Source organism: Microcaecilia unicolor, chromosome 1 (assembly GCF_901765095.1).
Source record: "Microcaecilia unicolor chromosome 1, aMicUni1.1, whole genome shotgun sequence".
Lineage (NCBI taxonomy): Eukaryota > Metazoa > Chordata > Amphibia > Gymnophiona > Siphonopidae > Microcaecilia > Microcaecilia unicolor.
This window is the reverse complement of record NC_044031.1, coordinates 548,184,690-548,200,323: the sequence shown is the minus strand read 5'-3', so window position 1 is coordinate 548,200,323 and position 15,634 is coordinate 548,184,690. Positions and strand designations below refer to the sequence as shown.

At 44.4% G+C, this 15,634-nt stretch overlaps 1 protein-coding gene across 1 annotated transcript in view; it reads right to left on the bottom strand.

Moving 5' to 3' along the window:
• Positions 1-15,410, bottom strand: part of VPS13B (vacuolar protein sorting 13 homolog B) — a 1,674,799-nt gene extending 1,659,389 nt beyond the window's left edge. The window contains 2 exon segments of the mRNA XM_030217225.1: positions 14,793-14,957; positions 15,238-15,410. Coding sequence (XP_030073085.1) covers positions 14,793-14,939 — 147 coding nt within the window. The 5' untranslated portion in view covers positions 14,940-14,957; positions 15,238-15,410.
• Positions 15,411-15,634: the final 224 nt, after the last annotated feature.

Sequence of the window (15,634 nt, the reverse complement as noted above, 5' to 3'; positions counted from 1 at the left end):
CTTATAACCATTTTCCACTAATGGTGTGGCAACTGATATTCTCAGTAAATGTTTAAATATCTTTGCCCATTGTGATGGTTCATAGGTAGACAATAAAATCGATTCCTACTTTTTTTGAAAAGGGATTAGAGGTTGAGATCTATGTAATAGAGCCTGATATATTCTAGAGATCCCTTCTCTGCCAGTACCTGATTGCAATGCACTTTCTAGTTCAGTTTCTACCAACATTAACTCTGATTTGGTTCTGCAATGGATAAAGTCTTTTATTTGCACATAGTGATAGTAGTCGCTTTCTAACAAACCATATTCATCCTTTAATACTTCAAATGTGGTGCATTCCCCCTCTTCCCAGAGCTGACCCAGCTCACAGAGGGACGATGCAGCTCATCTCTGGTATGTGGTGTCAGATATACCTGGGGGAAAGCCCAGAGCATACATGAAGGGGGTCTTTAAGTGGTATCGACGATTAGAAAACATTTGGATTCTACACTGCACCCAGGCCTCCACAATCACCCCTGTCTGACCTCCCACCCAAGGTAACATTACTCACAGTGTAGGCAAAGGGAGCTATGGAGTGGCCCAAAGGGGAATTCCTCCCACTAAGTGTTGATCAATAGATGACCAAGGTTTAGGGACTTCTTTCTGCCAGACTGCCACAGTTTTGAGTGTAATGTAAAATTAGGAACCCCCCATCTTTTCTAGCTTGATAGAGGGTATTCCGATTTAGGTCCCTGTTTACTAAGCTGCGCTGTAGGCATGCACACTTTTTAGTGCGCGCTAATGCTAGAGACACCAATAGGAATATAATGTGTGTCTATCATTAGCGCACGCTAAAAAGTGTGCGTGCCTACAGCGCAGCTTAGTAAACAGGGCCCCTAGTAAGGTTTAGATTCAACAGGGCTGGCTGCAATCGAGCTTGGCTGGGTTTAATCAGCTGAAACTAATTATCAATTTGAAACCCCCTTTTCTTGAAGAGGGTACAAGCTCTACTTTACAGTCAAAACCATTTCTACCTCAAGCTTCTCCCTGTACAGTGAGGAGGTTCAGTGTCACTAACCACGTACACTCAATCTGAATCAAGTGAAAGAAATTAAACTAAGCTTCAGGATTTATCCTAATTGAGCCAGGTATCAATTCAATTTCAAAGTGTGAATTCTTTTAAACAAAATAACAAGGTTTCTCACATAAAACAATGTTTTTACCAATCTTCAAACTTGTTTTACAGGTATTTTTTCAGTGAACAGTCTGAAAATGCTAAGCAACAGTTGCTTAACATTTTCAGACTACTATATTTAAGGAAGGGGTACCCCCAGCTTGTATGAACTTATGTTTTGAGGAAAAGAACCTATCGGATAAGTACTAATAACAGTATTGTTATACTTCTTTCAGATAATTCTTTAACATTTCTTTTCTTATAAGGAAATGATTCTTTGAGTTTACTTTCTTTCTACAGGTACCAGACCCACTATGGATCCCAGACCCCGCTCCTTCAGGTAAGTATAATTTTAGCTATTATTGCATCCAATACTCCCACCCTCTCAGGGAACCACTCAATAGAAATTAGTTCCATTGTGTTCACGTGATGAGGTTTCACTTAGCTGAGATATGTCTTGGAAGAAACTTTGGTCTTTCTTACATGGTGGGGCCCTTCTCAAACATCCAGTGACGATCTCCACAGACCTGTAGCTACTATCCTGTGCTTTAAAAATTCAGTAAAGGAAAACCTTAACTTCCTATTCTCTTTATTAGCACCTTCCTATAATGTGACATTGTCATGAAATGCCTAGAACCCACCTGGGGGGGGGGGGGGGGGGGTAACCCTGCAGCCACCTAAAGGGTCTGTCCCAGCACTGCTCAGGCCCGCTACCACTTGCGCAAGTGCTCTACACTGGCATACCCTTCCACCTGCCTGCTAGGTCCCACTTGCCTCTAGGAGAGCCTCCCACCCGCAAGTCATTTCCCTTCGATGGTTTCTAAGGACACTGGGGCCACAATCTCTGGGGTTCCACAGTTCTGAGGGAGTTCTGCGAGAAGAGGACATCTCTGTGAGTAAGTGACATTACTTTATTCTGTGCTTCGTAACTTAAAGATTAGGGTTTACAAAAAGGAATTGTAGGATATTGATAAACACAGTTAGAATTTTAAAATTTAAAAAAAAAAAGGCAAACTTCATTAGCTTGTCTCCATACCCTTTTCCTCATAGTTTTACAACTTGGTTTCTGCCACAGCTTAAAGAATAGGGTTTAAAAGAGGAATTGTAGGATATTGATTAACACAGTTAGAATTTTAAAATTAAAAAAAGGGCAAGCAAACGTTATTAGCTAGTCTCCATACCCTTTTCCCCATAGTTTTAAAACATGAAGTTTCTGCCACAGCATTAACAGAAGGCACAGAAGGGCCCGGTTCAGTCCTCATTCCCACCCACCCCTACCTCAACTCTTCATTTATAGTCAACTAGTAAAAAAGGCCCGTTTCTGAGACAAATGAAACGGGCGCTAGCAAGGTTTTCCTCGGAGTGTGTATGTTTGGGAGAGTGTATGTGAGAGTGACTGTTTGAGAGTCAGAGTGAAAGTGTGAGTGTGTGAGAGAGAGAGTGAGTCTGGGTGTGAGTGTGTGTGTGAGAATGAGAGTGTGTGCAAGTGTGTATGTGAGACACAGTGTGATAGAGAGTGTGTGTGTGTGGCCATCCATGCTCCTCTGTCCCCTGCCCCCTCCATTCATCCCTTTCCAGCATTTCCCCTCTTTGCCTGAGGCCTGCCCTGCAATCCATATCCATCCATGGCCATCTGTCCCCTCCATTCATCCCTATCCAGCAATTCCCCTTTCCCTGAGCCCTGCCGTCCCAATCCATGGCCATCCATGTTACTCTGTCACCTGCCCCCTCCATTCATCCCTATCCAGCATTTGCCCTCTCTGCCTGAGGCCTGCCCTGCAATCCATGCTCCTCTGTCCCCTGCCCCCTGCATTCATCCCTTTCCAGCATTTCCCCTCTCTGCCTGAGGCCTGTCCTGCAATCCATATCCATCCATGGCCATCTGTCCCCTTCATTCATCCCTATCCAGCAATTCCCCTTTCCCTGAGCCCTGCCCTCCCAATCCATGGCCATCCATGTTACTCTGTCCCCTGCCCCCTCCATTCATCCCTTTCCAGCATTTCCCCTCTGTGCCTGAGGCCTGCCCTGCAATCCATATCCATCCATGCCCACCTGTCCCCTCCATTCATCCGTATCCAGCAATTTCCCTTTCCCTTTCCCCTCTCTGCCTGAGGCCTGCCCTGCAATCCATGCTCCTCTGTCCCCTGCCCCCTCCATTCATCCCTTTCCAGCATTTCCCCTCTCTGCCTGAGGCCTGTCCTGCAATCCATATCCATCCATGCCCATCTGTCCCCTCCATTCATCCCTATCCAGCAATTCCCCTTTCCCTGAGCCCTGCCGTCCCAATCCATGGCCATCCATGTTACTCTGTCACCTGCCCCATCCATTCATCCCTATCCAGCATTTCCCCTCTCTGCCTGAGGCCTGCCCTGCAATCCATGCTCCTCTGTCCCCTGCCGCCTCCATTCATCTTTTTCCAGCAAGTCCCCTCTCTCCCTTCCATGACCCCCCCTCGCATCCATGCTCCTCTCTCTCCCATGTCCCAGCCTGGCCCGCCCTCTTCTCCTCCCCCCCTTCGCATCCATGCATCCGTTTTTGTTTTTTTTTTTTTCTTCTTTGAAAATTTACCTCCGTGGCGGTTCCGGCAGCGAAGCGTCAGGGAAGGAGGCGGCGCTCCCGACGTCTAGGTTTCCCTTCGCTGTGTTCCGCCTTCTTTTGACGTCATCCTTGACGTCAGAAGAAGGCGGAACACAGCGAAGGGAAGGCTAGACGTCGAGAGCGCCGCCTCCTTCCCTGACGCTTCGCTGCCGAGCGATGCGATTGGTTGAGTGTCATTGCTCCGCCCTCGACGTCATCACGTTTGACGCGTGGGCGGGGCAGACCCAATGCGATCTCACCCCCTTCACTTTTGGCTAAAAGAGGCTTCATAGAACGTTGGAGGTGCGTTTTATATAGAGAGATTATTCTAATTAAGATGAGGGGAATTTCCATTTTCATTAGAGTTTTAAATACATTTAATTAGTTTCTAAGAAGCAAACCCTAAACAAATTACACCAATCAAAAGGATCATCATATTCAGCTGATATCCCTAGTACCTTAAGAAGTATTAATTAAACAACTCTATAACACTAAGATGCAGACAGCAGTCCAGCAGCGAGAATGGTGCTATCCAGTCTTTTGCATTGAGTGTCACATGTATGATTATCTCCCATTTAGTGAGATGTCATTATGTGTGTGCTCGAAGCAAAGCGCTCCTAGCTCTCAGAGAACGAGTCTATTCTCTTAAGGCTAGAGTAGCAGACTTGGAGGAACTAAGGGAGACAGAGAGGTACATAGAGGAGGCCTAAAGGGATGTTGTAGAGAAGTCCCACCTCCAATCTGGCAGCCCCTGTGCTGCCTTGGAGGAGAGAGGCCTTCTAAAATGAGAGCATCACCCTGGTGCAGCTGAAGTAATCCTGTGGACAGGACCAGCACACCAGGGAATGCAATATCCTCTCGTACGAGGATGTGTCTCCAACAGCTACTGCCCAGATGGGAAAGGTTAGGACAGCAGTTGTAGTTGGTGATTCAATAATTAGGCATGTAGATAGCTGGGTGGCTGGTGGACGTGAGGATTGCCTGGTGACTTGCCTGCCTGGTGAAAAGGTGGCGGACCTCACGTGTCACCTAGATAGGATTTTAGATACTGCTGAGGAGGAACCGGCTGTCTTGGTACAGGTGGGTACCAATGATATAGGAAAATGTGGGAGAGAGGTTCTGGAAGCCAAATTTAGGCTCTTAGGTAAAAAGCTCAAATCTAGAACCTCTAGGGTAGCATTTTCTGAAGTGCTACCTGTTCCATGCGCAGGGACCAAGAGACAGGCAGAGCTCCGGAGTCTCAATGAATGGATGAGAAGATGGTGCAGGGAGGAGGGTTTTAGATTTGTTAGGAACTGGGCAACATTCTGGGGAATGGGGAGCCTATTCCGAAAGGATGGGCTCCACTTTAACCAGGGTGGGACCAGGCTGCTGGCATCGGCATTTAAAAAGGAGATAGAGCAGCTTTTAAACTAGAAACTGGGGGAAGGCCGACAGTCACTCAAAAGCGCATGGTTCGGAATAAGGTATCTTTCAAAGATATCACCGAAACAGGGAAGATAGGGTATCCAGATAGTGAAGTTGCAAAAGAGACCATAGTAGATCAGGTGTCATTAAATAAAAATTTTAAAAAATCAGACAAAAGATTGCAAATTAATTTTGTCAAGTACTGAGCATGATGTAAATAGGAACAACAAACATAGTTTAAAATGTCTATATGTCAATGCCAGAAGCCTAAGAAATAAGATAGGAGAGTTAGAATATATTGCACTAAATGAAAAATTTGATATAATAGGCATCTCTGAGACCTGGTGGAAGGAGGATAACCGGTGGGACACTGTCATAACGGGGTACAAATTGATTGAAAATCCTGCAGGACAGTGGCGTAGCCACAGGTAGGCCTGGGTGGGCCAGGGCCCATCCACTTAGGGCTCAGGCCCACCCAACAGTAGCACATGTTTAGCAGTAGCTGGTGGAGATCCCAAGCTCTACCAGCTGAAGACTTCCCCCTAATGGTAATGACAACACTACTCTCCACGATACTGGCACCTGGCACGTTCAGTTTTCAGCTCATGCCTGCTGCAGACTGCCAAGGTGGAAAAAAGCATTTTCCTGCCAGCTGAGATATCTTTTGGTGGTGGTGGTGGGGGGGGGAGAATATTTGGTGACCACCCACTTTTTGCCTAGGCCCACCCAAAATCTGTTGTCTGGCTACGCCCCTGCTGCAGGAAACAAAACACATCTTGGAATCCCTATGGATTGAAATTCCATGTATAAAGGGGAAAAGGCTAGTGATACGAGTGTACTACCATCAGCCTGGCCAGGATGAACAGACAGATGTAGAAATGTTATTGGAAATTATGGAGGCTACAAACTGGGCAACACAATAATAATGGGTGCTTTCAATTACCCCGATACTGACTGGGTAAATGTAACAGCAGGGCATGCTAGGGAGGTAAAATTCCTTGACGAAATCAATGACTGCTTTATGGAGCAGTTGGTACAGGAGCCTACAAGAGAAGAAAAAATTCTAAACTTAATCCTTAGTAAGCCCATGATCTGGTGCGGAAGGTAATGGTGATGGGGCCGCTTGATAACAGTGATCATAATATGATCGGATTTGATATTAACTCTGGAGTAAGCATACGCAGGAAATCCAATACGTTAGCTTTTAACTTTAAAAAAGGAAGACTATGATAAAATGAGAAGAACGGTGAAAACAAAACTTAGAGGACCAGCTGCGAGGGTCAAAAACGTACATCAAGTATGGATGCTGTTCAAAAGTACCACCCTGGAAGCCCAGGCCAAATATATTCTGTGTATTAAAAAAGGAGGGAGGAAAACCAAATGACAGCCAAAATGGTTAAAAAGTGAGGTAAAGGAAGCTATTAGAGCTAAAAGAAAATCCTTCAGAAAATGGAACCGACTGAAAATAATAAACAGCATAAGGAATGGCAAGTCAAATGCAAAGCGCTGATAAGGAAAGCAAAGAGGGGCTTTGAAAAGAAGATTGGTTGGAGGCAAAAACACATAGTAAAAAATTTTTTAGGTACATTAAAAGCAAGAAGCTGGCAAAAGAATCGGTTGGACCGCTAGTTGACCAAGGGGTAAATGGGGCAATTAGGGAAGACAAAGCTGTAGTGGAGAGATTAAATGAATTCTTTGCTTCGATATTCATACAACTAAAAAAATGTTCCATTCCATGTGGAAACTCAAAAGAGTAAAACCTTTCTTCCCAAGGGCCACCTTTCGGAACCTGGTACAGTCAATGGTACTAAGTCACCTGGACTACTGCAATGCACTGTATGCCAGCTGTAAAGAACAGACCATGAAAAAAACTTCAAACAGCCCAAAATACCGCAGCCAGACTCATATTCGGGAAAACAAAATATGAAAGTGCAAAACCCCTAAGAAAGAAATTACACTGGCTCCCACTTAAAGAACACATCGCATTCAAGATCTGCACGATTGTTCATAAAATCATTTACGGAGAAGCCCCAACTTACATGCTGGACCTCATGGACCTACCACCTAGAAATGCTAAGAGATCTTCCCGCACCTTTCTTAACCTACACTTCCCCAGCTGTAAAGGACTAAAATACAAACTAACACACGCGACCAGCTTTTCGTATATGAGTACACAGCTATGGAATTCACTTCCAACTCGCCTGAAAACAATCAACGAATTAACTAACGTCCACAAATCCCTGAAGATTCACCTCTTTAACAAAGCCTACCACGAAAACCCTTAACTAACTATAACACTTAACACCTATCCAACTTTATTCAGAATGTATCTTTTACAATTGCTTGACCAAATCCTCTTGTCTTCACTGACTTCTTTGTAACATCAACTATATTATTTAACCTGGTATGGCGATGCCATAACAGGTCTTTGTAAGCCACATTGAGCCTGCAAATAGGTGGGAAAATGTGGGATACAAGTGCAATAAATAATAATAATATTCGCCGAGGAAGATTTGGGAGAGATACCGGTGTCAGAAATGGTATTCAAAGCTGACAAGTCGGAGCAACTGAATGAAATCTCTATAAATCTGGTGGATGTAATGGGGCAATTTGGCAAATTGAAGAGTAGCAAATCCCCTGGACCAGATGGAATTCATCCCAGAGTACTGATAGAATTGAAAAATGAACTTGCAAAACTATTGCTAGCAATATGTAATTTATCTTTAAAATCGAGCATGGTACAGGATGATTGGAGAGTGGCCAATGTAACGCCGATATTTCAAAAAGGTTCCAGAGAAGATCCGGAAAATTATAGACCGCTTAGCCTGATGTCAGTGCCAGGTAAAATGGTAGAGACTATTATAAAGAACAAAATTACAGAGCATATTCAAAAGCATGGATTAATGAGAGAAAGCCAACGTGGATTTAGTGAAGGGAAACCTTGCTTCACCAATCTATTACATTTCTTTGAAGGGGTGAAGAAACATGTGGATAAAGGTGAGCCGGTTGATATTGTGTAATTGGATTTTCCAAAAGGCATTTGACAAAGTACCTCATGAAAGACTTCAGAAGAAATTGAAGAGTCATGGGATAGGAGGTAGTGTCCTATTGTGGATTGAAAACTGATTAAAAGATTTTAAAAAACAGAGTTAATGGTCAGTATTCTCAATGGAGAAGGGTAGATAGTGGGGATCCCCAGGGGTCTGTGCTGGGACCGCAACTTTTTAACATATTTATAAATTATCTAGAGATGGGACTAACCAGTGAGGTTGATTTCGTCAAGGAATTTTACCTCCTTAGCGTGTACAGATGTTACATTAACCCAGTCTATATGCGGGTAATTGAAATCCCCCATTATTATTGTGTTGCCCAGTTTGTTTGCGTCCCTGATTTCCTTTAACATTTCCGCATCCGTCTGTTCGTCCTGGCCAGGCGGACGGTAGTACACTCCTATCACTATCCTTTTCCCCTTTGCACATGGAATTTCAATCCACAGTGATTCCAAGGAGTGTTTTGTTTCCTGCAGAATTTTCAATCTATTTGATTCAAGGCTCTCGTTAATATACAATGCTACCCCTCCACCAATCCGATTCACCCTATCACTATGATATAATTTGTACCCCGGTATGACAGTGTCCCACTGGTTATCCTCTTTCCACCAGGTCTCAGAGATGCCTATTATATCTAATTTTTCATTTAGTGCAATATATTCTCCCATCTTATTTCTTAGGCTCCTGGCATTCGAATATAGACATTTCAAACTATGTTTGTTGTTCCTATTTACATCATGCTCAGTACTTGACAGTATTAATTTGCAATCTTTTGTCTGATTTTTATTTTTATTTAAGGACACCTGATCTACTATGGTCTCTTTTGCAACCTCACTATCGGGATACCCTATCTTTCCTGTTTTGATGATATCTTTGAAAGATACCTTATTCCGAACCATGCACTTTTGAGCAACTGTCAGCCTTCCTCCGTTTCTAGTTTAAAAGCTGCTCTATTACCAGCATGCTGAGACGAACTACGGTCTCGGTTCCTAAGAACACCAGATAAAGGACGGGCGAGAGCACCATGCTGGGGTGAAGTGACAGACAAAACTAAGAGGAAAGACACTAATTTTTATTAATGGGTCTATGATGATATGCTGTAGTATTCTGCTGGAGACCTTTGAGCCCTCGGGTGGGTCTGACGATATTACAGGCTGCTGTTCCTTCATGACCTAATGACAATTGAATGGGGGAAGTTGGGAAAGGAAAAGGGAAATGTGGAGATGGGGGGGCTAGGGGAAGGAAGAAACTGCTAAGTGTATAAGGCAAGCAGAATGTGCTGTTGCTGTATTTGTTTCATATTTATTTAGAATTTACGTTCACATGTGTTGGTCTTTCCACGAAATCTGAAGACTTGAACACAAGTTACAGGATAGTTGGACAGGGGGGAGGGGTGGGGTTAATTAAAATTAAAATTGTAATGGATGGTATGAAATAATGCCAACGTGACTTCTTGCTGTGAGCAATGACTGGTTGTTACTGTTCTTGTTTCATCCTGTTTGTGTATTCTTCTGATGCCATCAATAAAAACTATTGAAATATAAAAGCTGCTCTATCTCCTTTTTAAACGCTGATGCCAGCAGCCTGGTCCCAACCTGGTTAAGTTGGAGCCCATCCTTTCGGAATAGGCTCCCCCTTCCCCAGAATGTTGCCCAGTTCCTACCAAATCTAAAACCCTCATCCCTGCACCATCGTCTCATCCACGCATTGAGACTCCAGAGCTCTGCCTGTCTCTTGGGCCCTGCGTGTGGAATGGGTAGCATTTCAGAAAATGCTACCCTAGAGGTTCTGGATTTGAACTTTCTACCTAAGAGTCTAAATTTGGCTTCCAGAACCTCTCTCCCACATTTCCCATATCATTGGTACCCACATGTACCAAGACAGCCGGCTCCTCCCCAGCACTATTTAAAATCCTATCTAGGTGGCGCACGAGGTCCGTCACCTTCGCACCAGGCAGACAAGTCACCAGGCGATCCTCCACCAGCCACCCAGCTATCTATATGCCTAATGATCGAATCACCAACTACAACAGCTGTCCTAACCCTTCCCTCCTGGGAAGCACTTGGAGACATATCCTCAGTGCGGGAGGATAGTACATCCCCTGGTGGGCAGATCCTGGCTACAGGAGTACTTCCTACTTCACTAGGGTGATTCTCTCCTTCTAGGAGATCTCTCTCCTCCAAGGTAGCTCAGGGGCTACCAGACTGGAGGTGGGACTTCTCTACAACATCCCTGTAGGTCTCCTCTTTGTACCTCTCTGTCTCTCTCAGCTCCACCAAGTCTGCTACTCTAGCCTCAAGAGAACGGACCTGTTCCCTGAGAGCTAGGCTCATGGCATCGGGCACACACAGACAGAGGTAAAATTCTTGTTGGTACCATTAAATCTTGCTAAACAATAAAAAGCTGTATAAATGTATTAGCAGAAAAGGATGAATTGCTACATCCAGTTCACACATTTGTGTCTTCATGCTGTACTATCACAAGTCTTATTTGATCTATGGTTTTATCTCTCCCTCTACTACTAATGTATTTATCTGTTGAGGTTCCTATAACTTACACTGGTAGTCTGTTCCTGGTGTCCATCACCCTTAAAGTGAAAAGTATCTTCTCACATTACTCTTTAGCTTCCCTCTATTCAGCTTCATTTAACCATTCCTTGCTACCCTCTGGAACTCGACAGAAACCTGGTAGGTATTTGAATGGTTATTGTTAATCTGCTCTTGAGCCCTTGTGCCTAGGCCGAGGTTTAGGAAGGATCTTGGCCAAGGCATAGGATAGACCAAACAGGCGCTAAGCAATACCACAGCCACAAAGCCCCGCACACTCAGGACAATCAACAAGCACCACAAGAAAAGGGATATAGACCACTCAGGCAGGCCTCACGGCCGATCAGGAACCCACTCATACAGAGTCTAAGCATACGGGCCTCAAGGCCGAACTGGAACCGAGTCATACACTAGGGAAGGGAAAAGAACAACGAGGGGGACTGGAGCTCATGCAACACACACAGCGCTAGCTAGTGACACAAGGGAAAGGCGACAGACAAAAAGCTGGCAGGTACAGACTATGACCAGAGGGAGAGAATGCAAACAAAGGCTACACAGAAACACAGGTAGCAGAGGGCAAAGCCCACAGGGAAAAAGGGAAAGCCAAAGGCAGAATGGGACACTGTAGACACGAACTCTACAAGAGTGAAGCTCCACAGGAATGGCTAAACAGGGAAAAACAGGCTGAAGGAAAAGGCTGCTCTCAAATAAGGAAGTAAAGAAGCAGGCACACAAGAGTACCAAAAGGGATAAGGCAGACACCAGAGAAAGGCTGCCTAGCAGTGGCAAGGGTTACAGAAGGCAATACCAAGCTCTGCACATAAAGGGTTAACAATGAGGAAAGGGAAACTTAAACAAACAGGAATGATTACAACGAACAGAGAGGCTGCCAACAGAGGCAGGACTTACAGAATGCAGATACCAAGCTCTGCACAAAAAGGATTAATACTGAGGAAAGGCGAACTAAACAAAGCAGGGACCAGCTTACCATGGAGTAAACAACACCAGAGCCCAGCAGAGGACAGACCCAGGTGAAGTAGTGAAGCAATCAAGCACACGCTGGTAACAACCAGCACACACAGAAACCACAAGCAATGAGAAGAGCAAGCACAGACTGAGAGAGGTAAAAGCACAGTCTGAGAGAGGTAAACAGGCTCAGCTGACAGGAATCAATGCTAACGTTAAGGCTGTAGGGAGAGGTAAGTTTAAACAGATCTGACTTCTGACGTCTGCTGATTTGGATTATTCTTCCCAATGTGCATCACTTTGCATTTGTCCACATTAAATTTCATCTGCCATTTGGACGCTCAGTCTTCCAGTTTCCTAAGGTTTTCCTGCAATTTGACACAATCCGCATGTGTTTTGACAACTTTGAATAATTGTGTGTCATCTGCAAGGTTAATCACCTCACTCATCGTTCCGATTTCCAGATCATTTATATGTTAAATAGCATTGATCCCAGTACAGATCTCTGCGGCACTTCACTATTCACTCTCTCTTTTGAGAAAAATGGCCATTTAACCCTACCCTCTGTTTTCTGTCCAATAGCCAATTCCTAATCCACAGAGGAACATTGCCTCCTATCCCATGACTTTTTAATTTTCTCAGGAGTCTCTCGTGAGGAACTTTGTCAAAAGCTTTCTGAAAACGTAGATACACAACATCAACCGGCTCACCTTTATCCAAATGTTTATTTACACCTTCAAAGAAATGAAGCAAATTGGTGAGGCAAGACTTCCCTTGGCTGAACCCATGCCAACTCTGTCCCATTAAACCATGTTTGTCTATGTGTTCTGTAATTTTATTCTTTATAATAGTTTCCACTATTTTCCCCGGCACTAAGATCAGGTCAGCTCTCTCCAATTGGTGGTATAGTTATAATGAGCATATAGGCATATTTGTTTTGTTTGGTGTTCTTATTATGTATGATGCTCCCTGTATTTGCTTTTGTAATTTTAAGTTATCATTTTTTCTGTTTGTTGATTTGATAAGTTTTGTTGAATTTAAAAAAGGGATCACAGACATAAGGTATGCGAGATGTGTGCTCTGCAGTGTTTATCCAATGATGTACAACCTCATGAAAAAAAAAAAACCTACCGCAAAGCCATAAACGTTTACCACAAGTTTTTAGTAAAGTTAGTTAGTGTACGCCATATCTTATCTCTCTGTATTTGTGGTGAAGTGGGAAATCTATACCTGGGCCTTAAAGAGACATCCCCCCCCCCCCCCCCCCCCCCCGACAGAACCTGCTCCCATGGAGAAGTGTGTGTTTGTACTGCGTGAAGAATGGAAAAGGACTGGGGTAAAAGTTCTGTGCAGCCTTGGGGTTTGAAACCGCTTGTGGACTTCCCTTAATCAAAGGAATCCCTTACGTAAATATTACTACTCTCTCTGGAGGCATCTCATCTTTATCAGGGCCAGCTCAATACATCGTGGCACCAAGCCAACTTCTCTCGGCACCCCCACCCACCCACATTATCAGTGCATGAACATTAGTGGCCACCCAGCACCCTGCCCACCTTCTACCTGATTTGGTACCTCTCTCTTTATGGTTCAGTATCGTTCCCTCTCCCCTCCTCCCCCCCCCCCCCCCCCCCACCGGCTCTGCAGTCCTGCAAACCTACTGCAGCAGCAACATAAAAAGAGCCAGCCTCTGCCCAGCAGACCCTGAGTGTTCCATCTATCAATCCCGCCTCCTCTAATGGAATCTCCCATGGGCAGGATTCTGGATGAGCAAACCCATAGGGGCTGGCTGGAGGCTACCTCTTTTTATGTTGTTGCTGCCAGCAGGTTTACAGGACTGCACGCAGAGGGAGGAGGGCACGGGGAGTGTAAGGGGGGGGGGGGGAGACAGGCCACAGATGTTGAGCCTGCTGGGAAGGGAGGAGCAGAACTGCTTCACCATTGCACCAAGTGAGGCACTGGCAGTGATAGCAGTACCTGGGATTTTGGCACCCTTTCTGACCAGCACCCTGAGCTAGTACCTCACCTGGTCACATGGCTAAACCAGCCCTGCACCACATCTGTTTATCTTCTATATATTCTTCTTGTCCTCTTTTCCTGCTCTACTACTGCTTCTCATTTCTATAGCGCTACAAGCACATAAGAACTAGCCCTGCTCAACACAGCTTAAAATCTCAGATTAGATACTCCACACAGGGAATGACCATTTTGGTAGCAATGATAAAATAAACACATAATTAGTCTATTTATTTAGACTTACAGACTGTGTTCTCAGACATACTTGACTATTGATTTAAAATAAGAAAATAAAAGTTCTGTCGCTGACTATGGTCAATTAAGGTGGCTTGGAAGAAATACCTCACAGACCCTAATGGGGACAATTGCTCCACGCTGTTTACCCACAGCTCCTTGGAATACAAAGTGAGGATCGCCAAACCTAATCCATTCCTTCAAGCCTCTCTTCAGTGGTCCAGTGAGCCCAGTCTTGTATCTGACTGGTCAACCTCGGTTACTTGGCAGAAAAGCTTAGATTCTGATAGGGACAATCACCCCATACCATAGGAGGCAACTCTGTGGGTGCTAGAGCACCCCCAATATTGCGCAAACTCCTTGACTATATCCAGGGAGGGCTAATTTCCATTAAGTTTAGCACCCCCAAACATTTTGGAAAGTTGGCTTCCATGCTGTTCACCCTTGGCTCCCCTGAGTACAAACTGGTAACTCCAAAACCTACCTGAGAATTGCTGTTAAAAACCTGTCAGACAAAAATTTCTTCAAACTTTTTTAAACCCAGCTGTACTACTGGTCTTGACATGGACTGATTTTGGTATACTGCAATGGCATTGTTTAAGGGCAAACACTATGATTTTATGATTTTAAATCTTGAATAAAACATTATTCCAAAAGCATTTTACAATGAAACTTGGGTTTAAGTGGCCACTCACTATGAAGCTCACAACCTTGCAACGTGGAAGGAAAAAAAAGTCTGCTATGCTCTATAGAAGAGCACGACTGGTTTACTAAAGTATTATGCAACGGAAACACAGTCATATGTAACAAATTAATCAAAATAGACAGAAAATAATCACAACCTACCTGTTCCAGTACTTCTAATTTTAATTCAAGTTTGCTGAGAACCACATCTCCTCCCCACAGTGACAGCTGCAGATCTGAAGGCTTCAAATTTTTGATGTAGCGATTTACATAGCTCATTAAAATTGGAGTCACGTAAGTTTCCAACATTGTGACCGATTTGTTGACCTGGATCAAATTAATATATGGTTATAATTAGCAATAACAAACCATACCGACAACAGAATTGTTGAGCAGCACTGGGCGAGCAGGATATTAGCTATTCAGAGCGCAATACAATTAGGCTGAAAAAAAATGGATCAATTTTTTATGAACTCTCAAGCCAATCGGGGCAGCACACAATTCAAATTTCATAACATTCAAAAGATGAACAGTAACAGGCTATGACTTCCCACACTTTGAATGTCCTCCCCCCCCCCCCCCCCCCCCCTAGAAATTATAATACCACCTAGTTTGTTACGTGTTTAGGCTGTGCTCCTATGCACACAGGCAGCAAGAACAGCAACTTTGCTATTTTCCCCTTCAAGCCTGCTAAACAGGCCAACGAGGAAACAGTGTCGCACGCCCTCATGCCTGCAACATAGTTCCCGGGAACACTGTCAGAGCAGACAGAGCCGTCATTACGCGTCACCACCACAAATTCAAGTACGGAACTTACAGCAATACATCTATCCGTTTCCTCCGGAGCTTCTGAAACCCGCCCCCTCTACCTACACTTCCGGGTGTGCTGAGACACCGGAAGTAAAGTAGCCACGTTCTAGCTGTCCTCTTGTGACTGTCGCTGTCAAGGAGGTAAACTTCTTTGGTTGCTGTTTAGCTAACGGGGTGACAGGGCTTGTACCTGA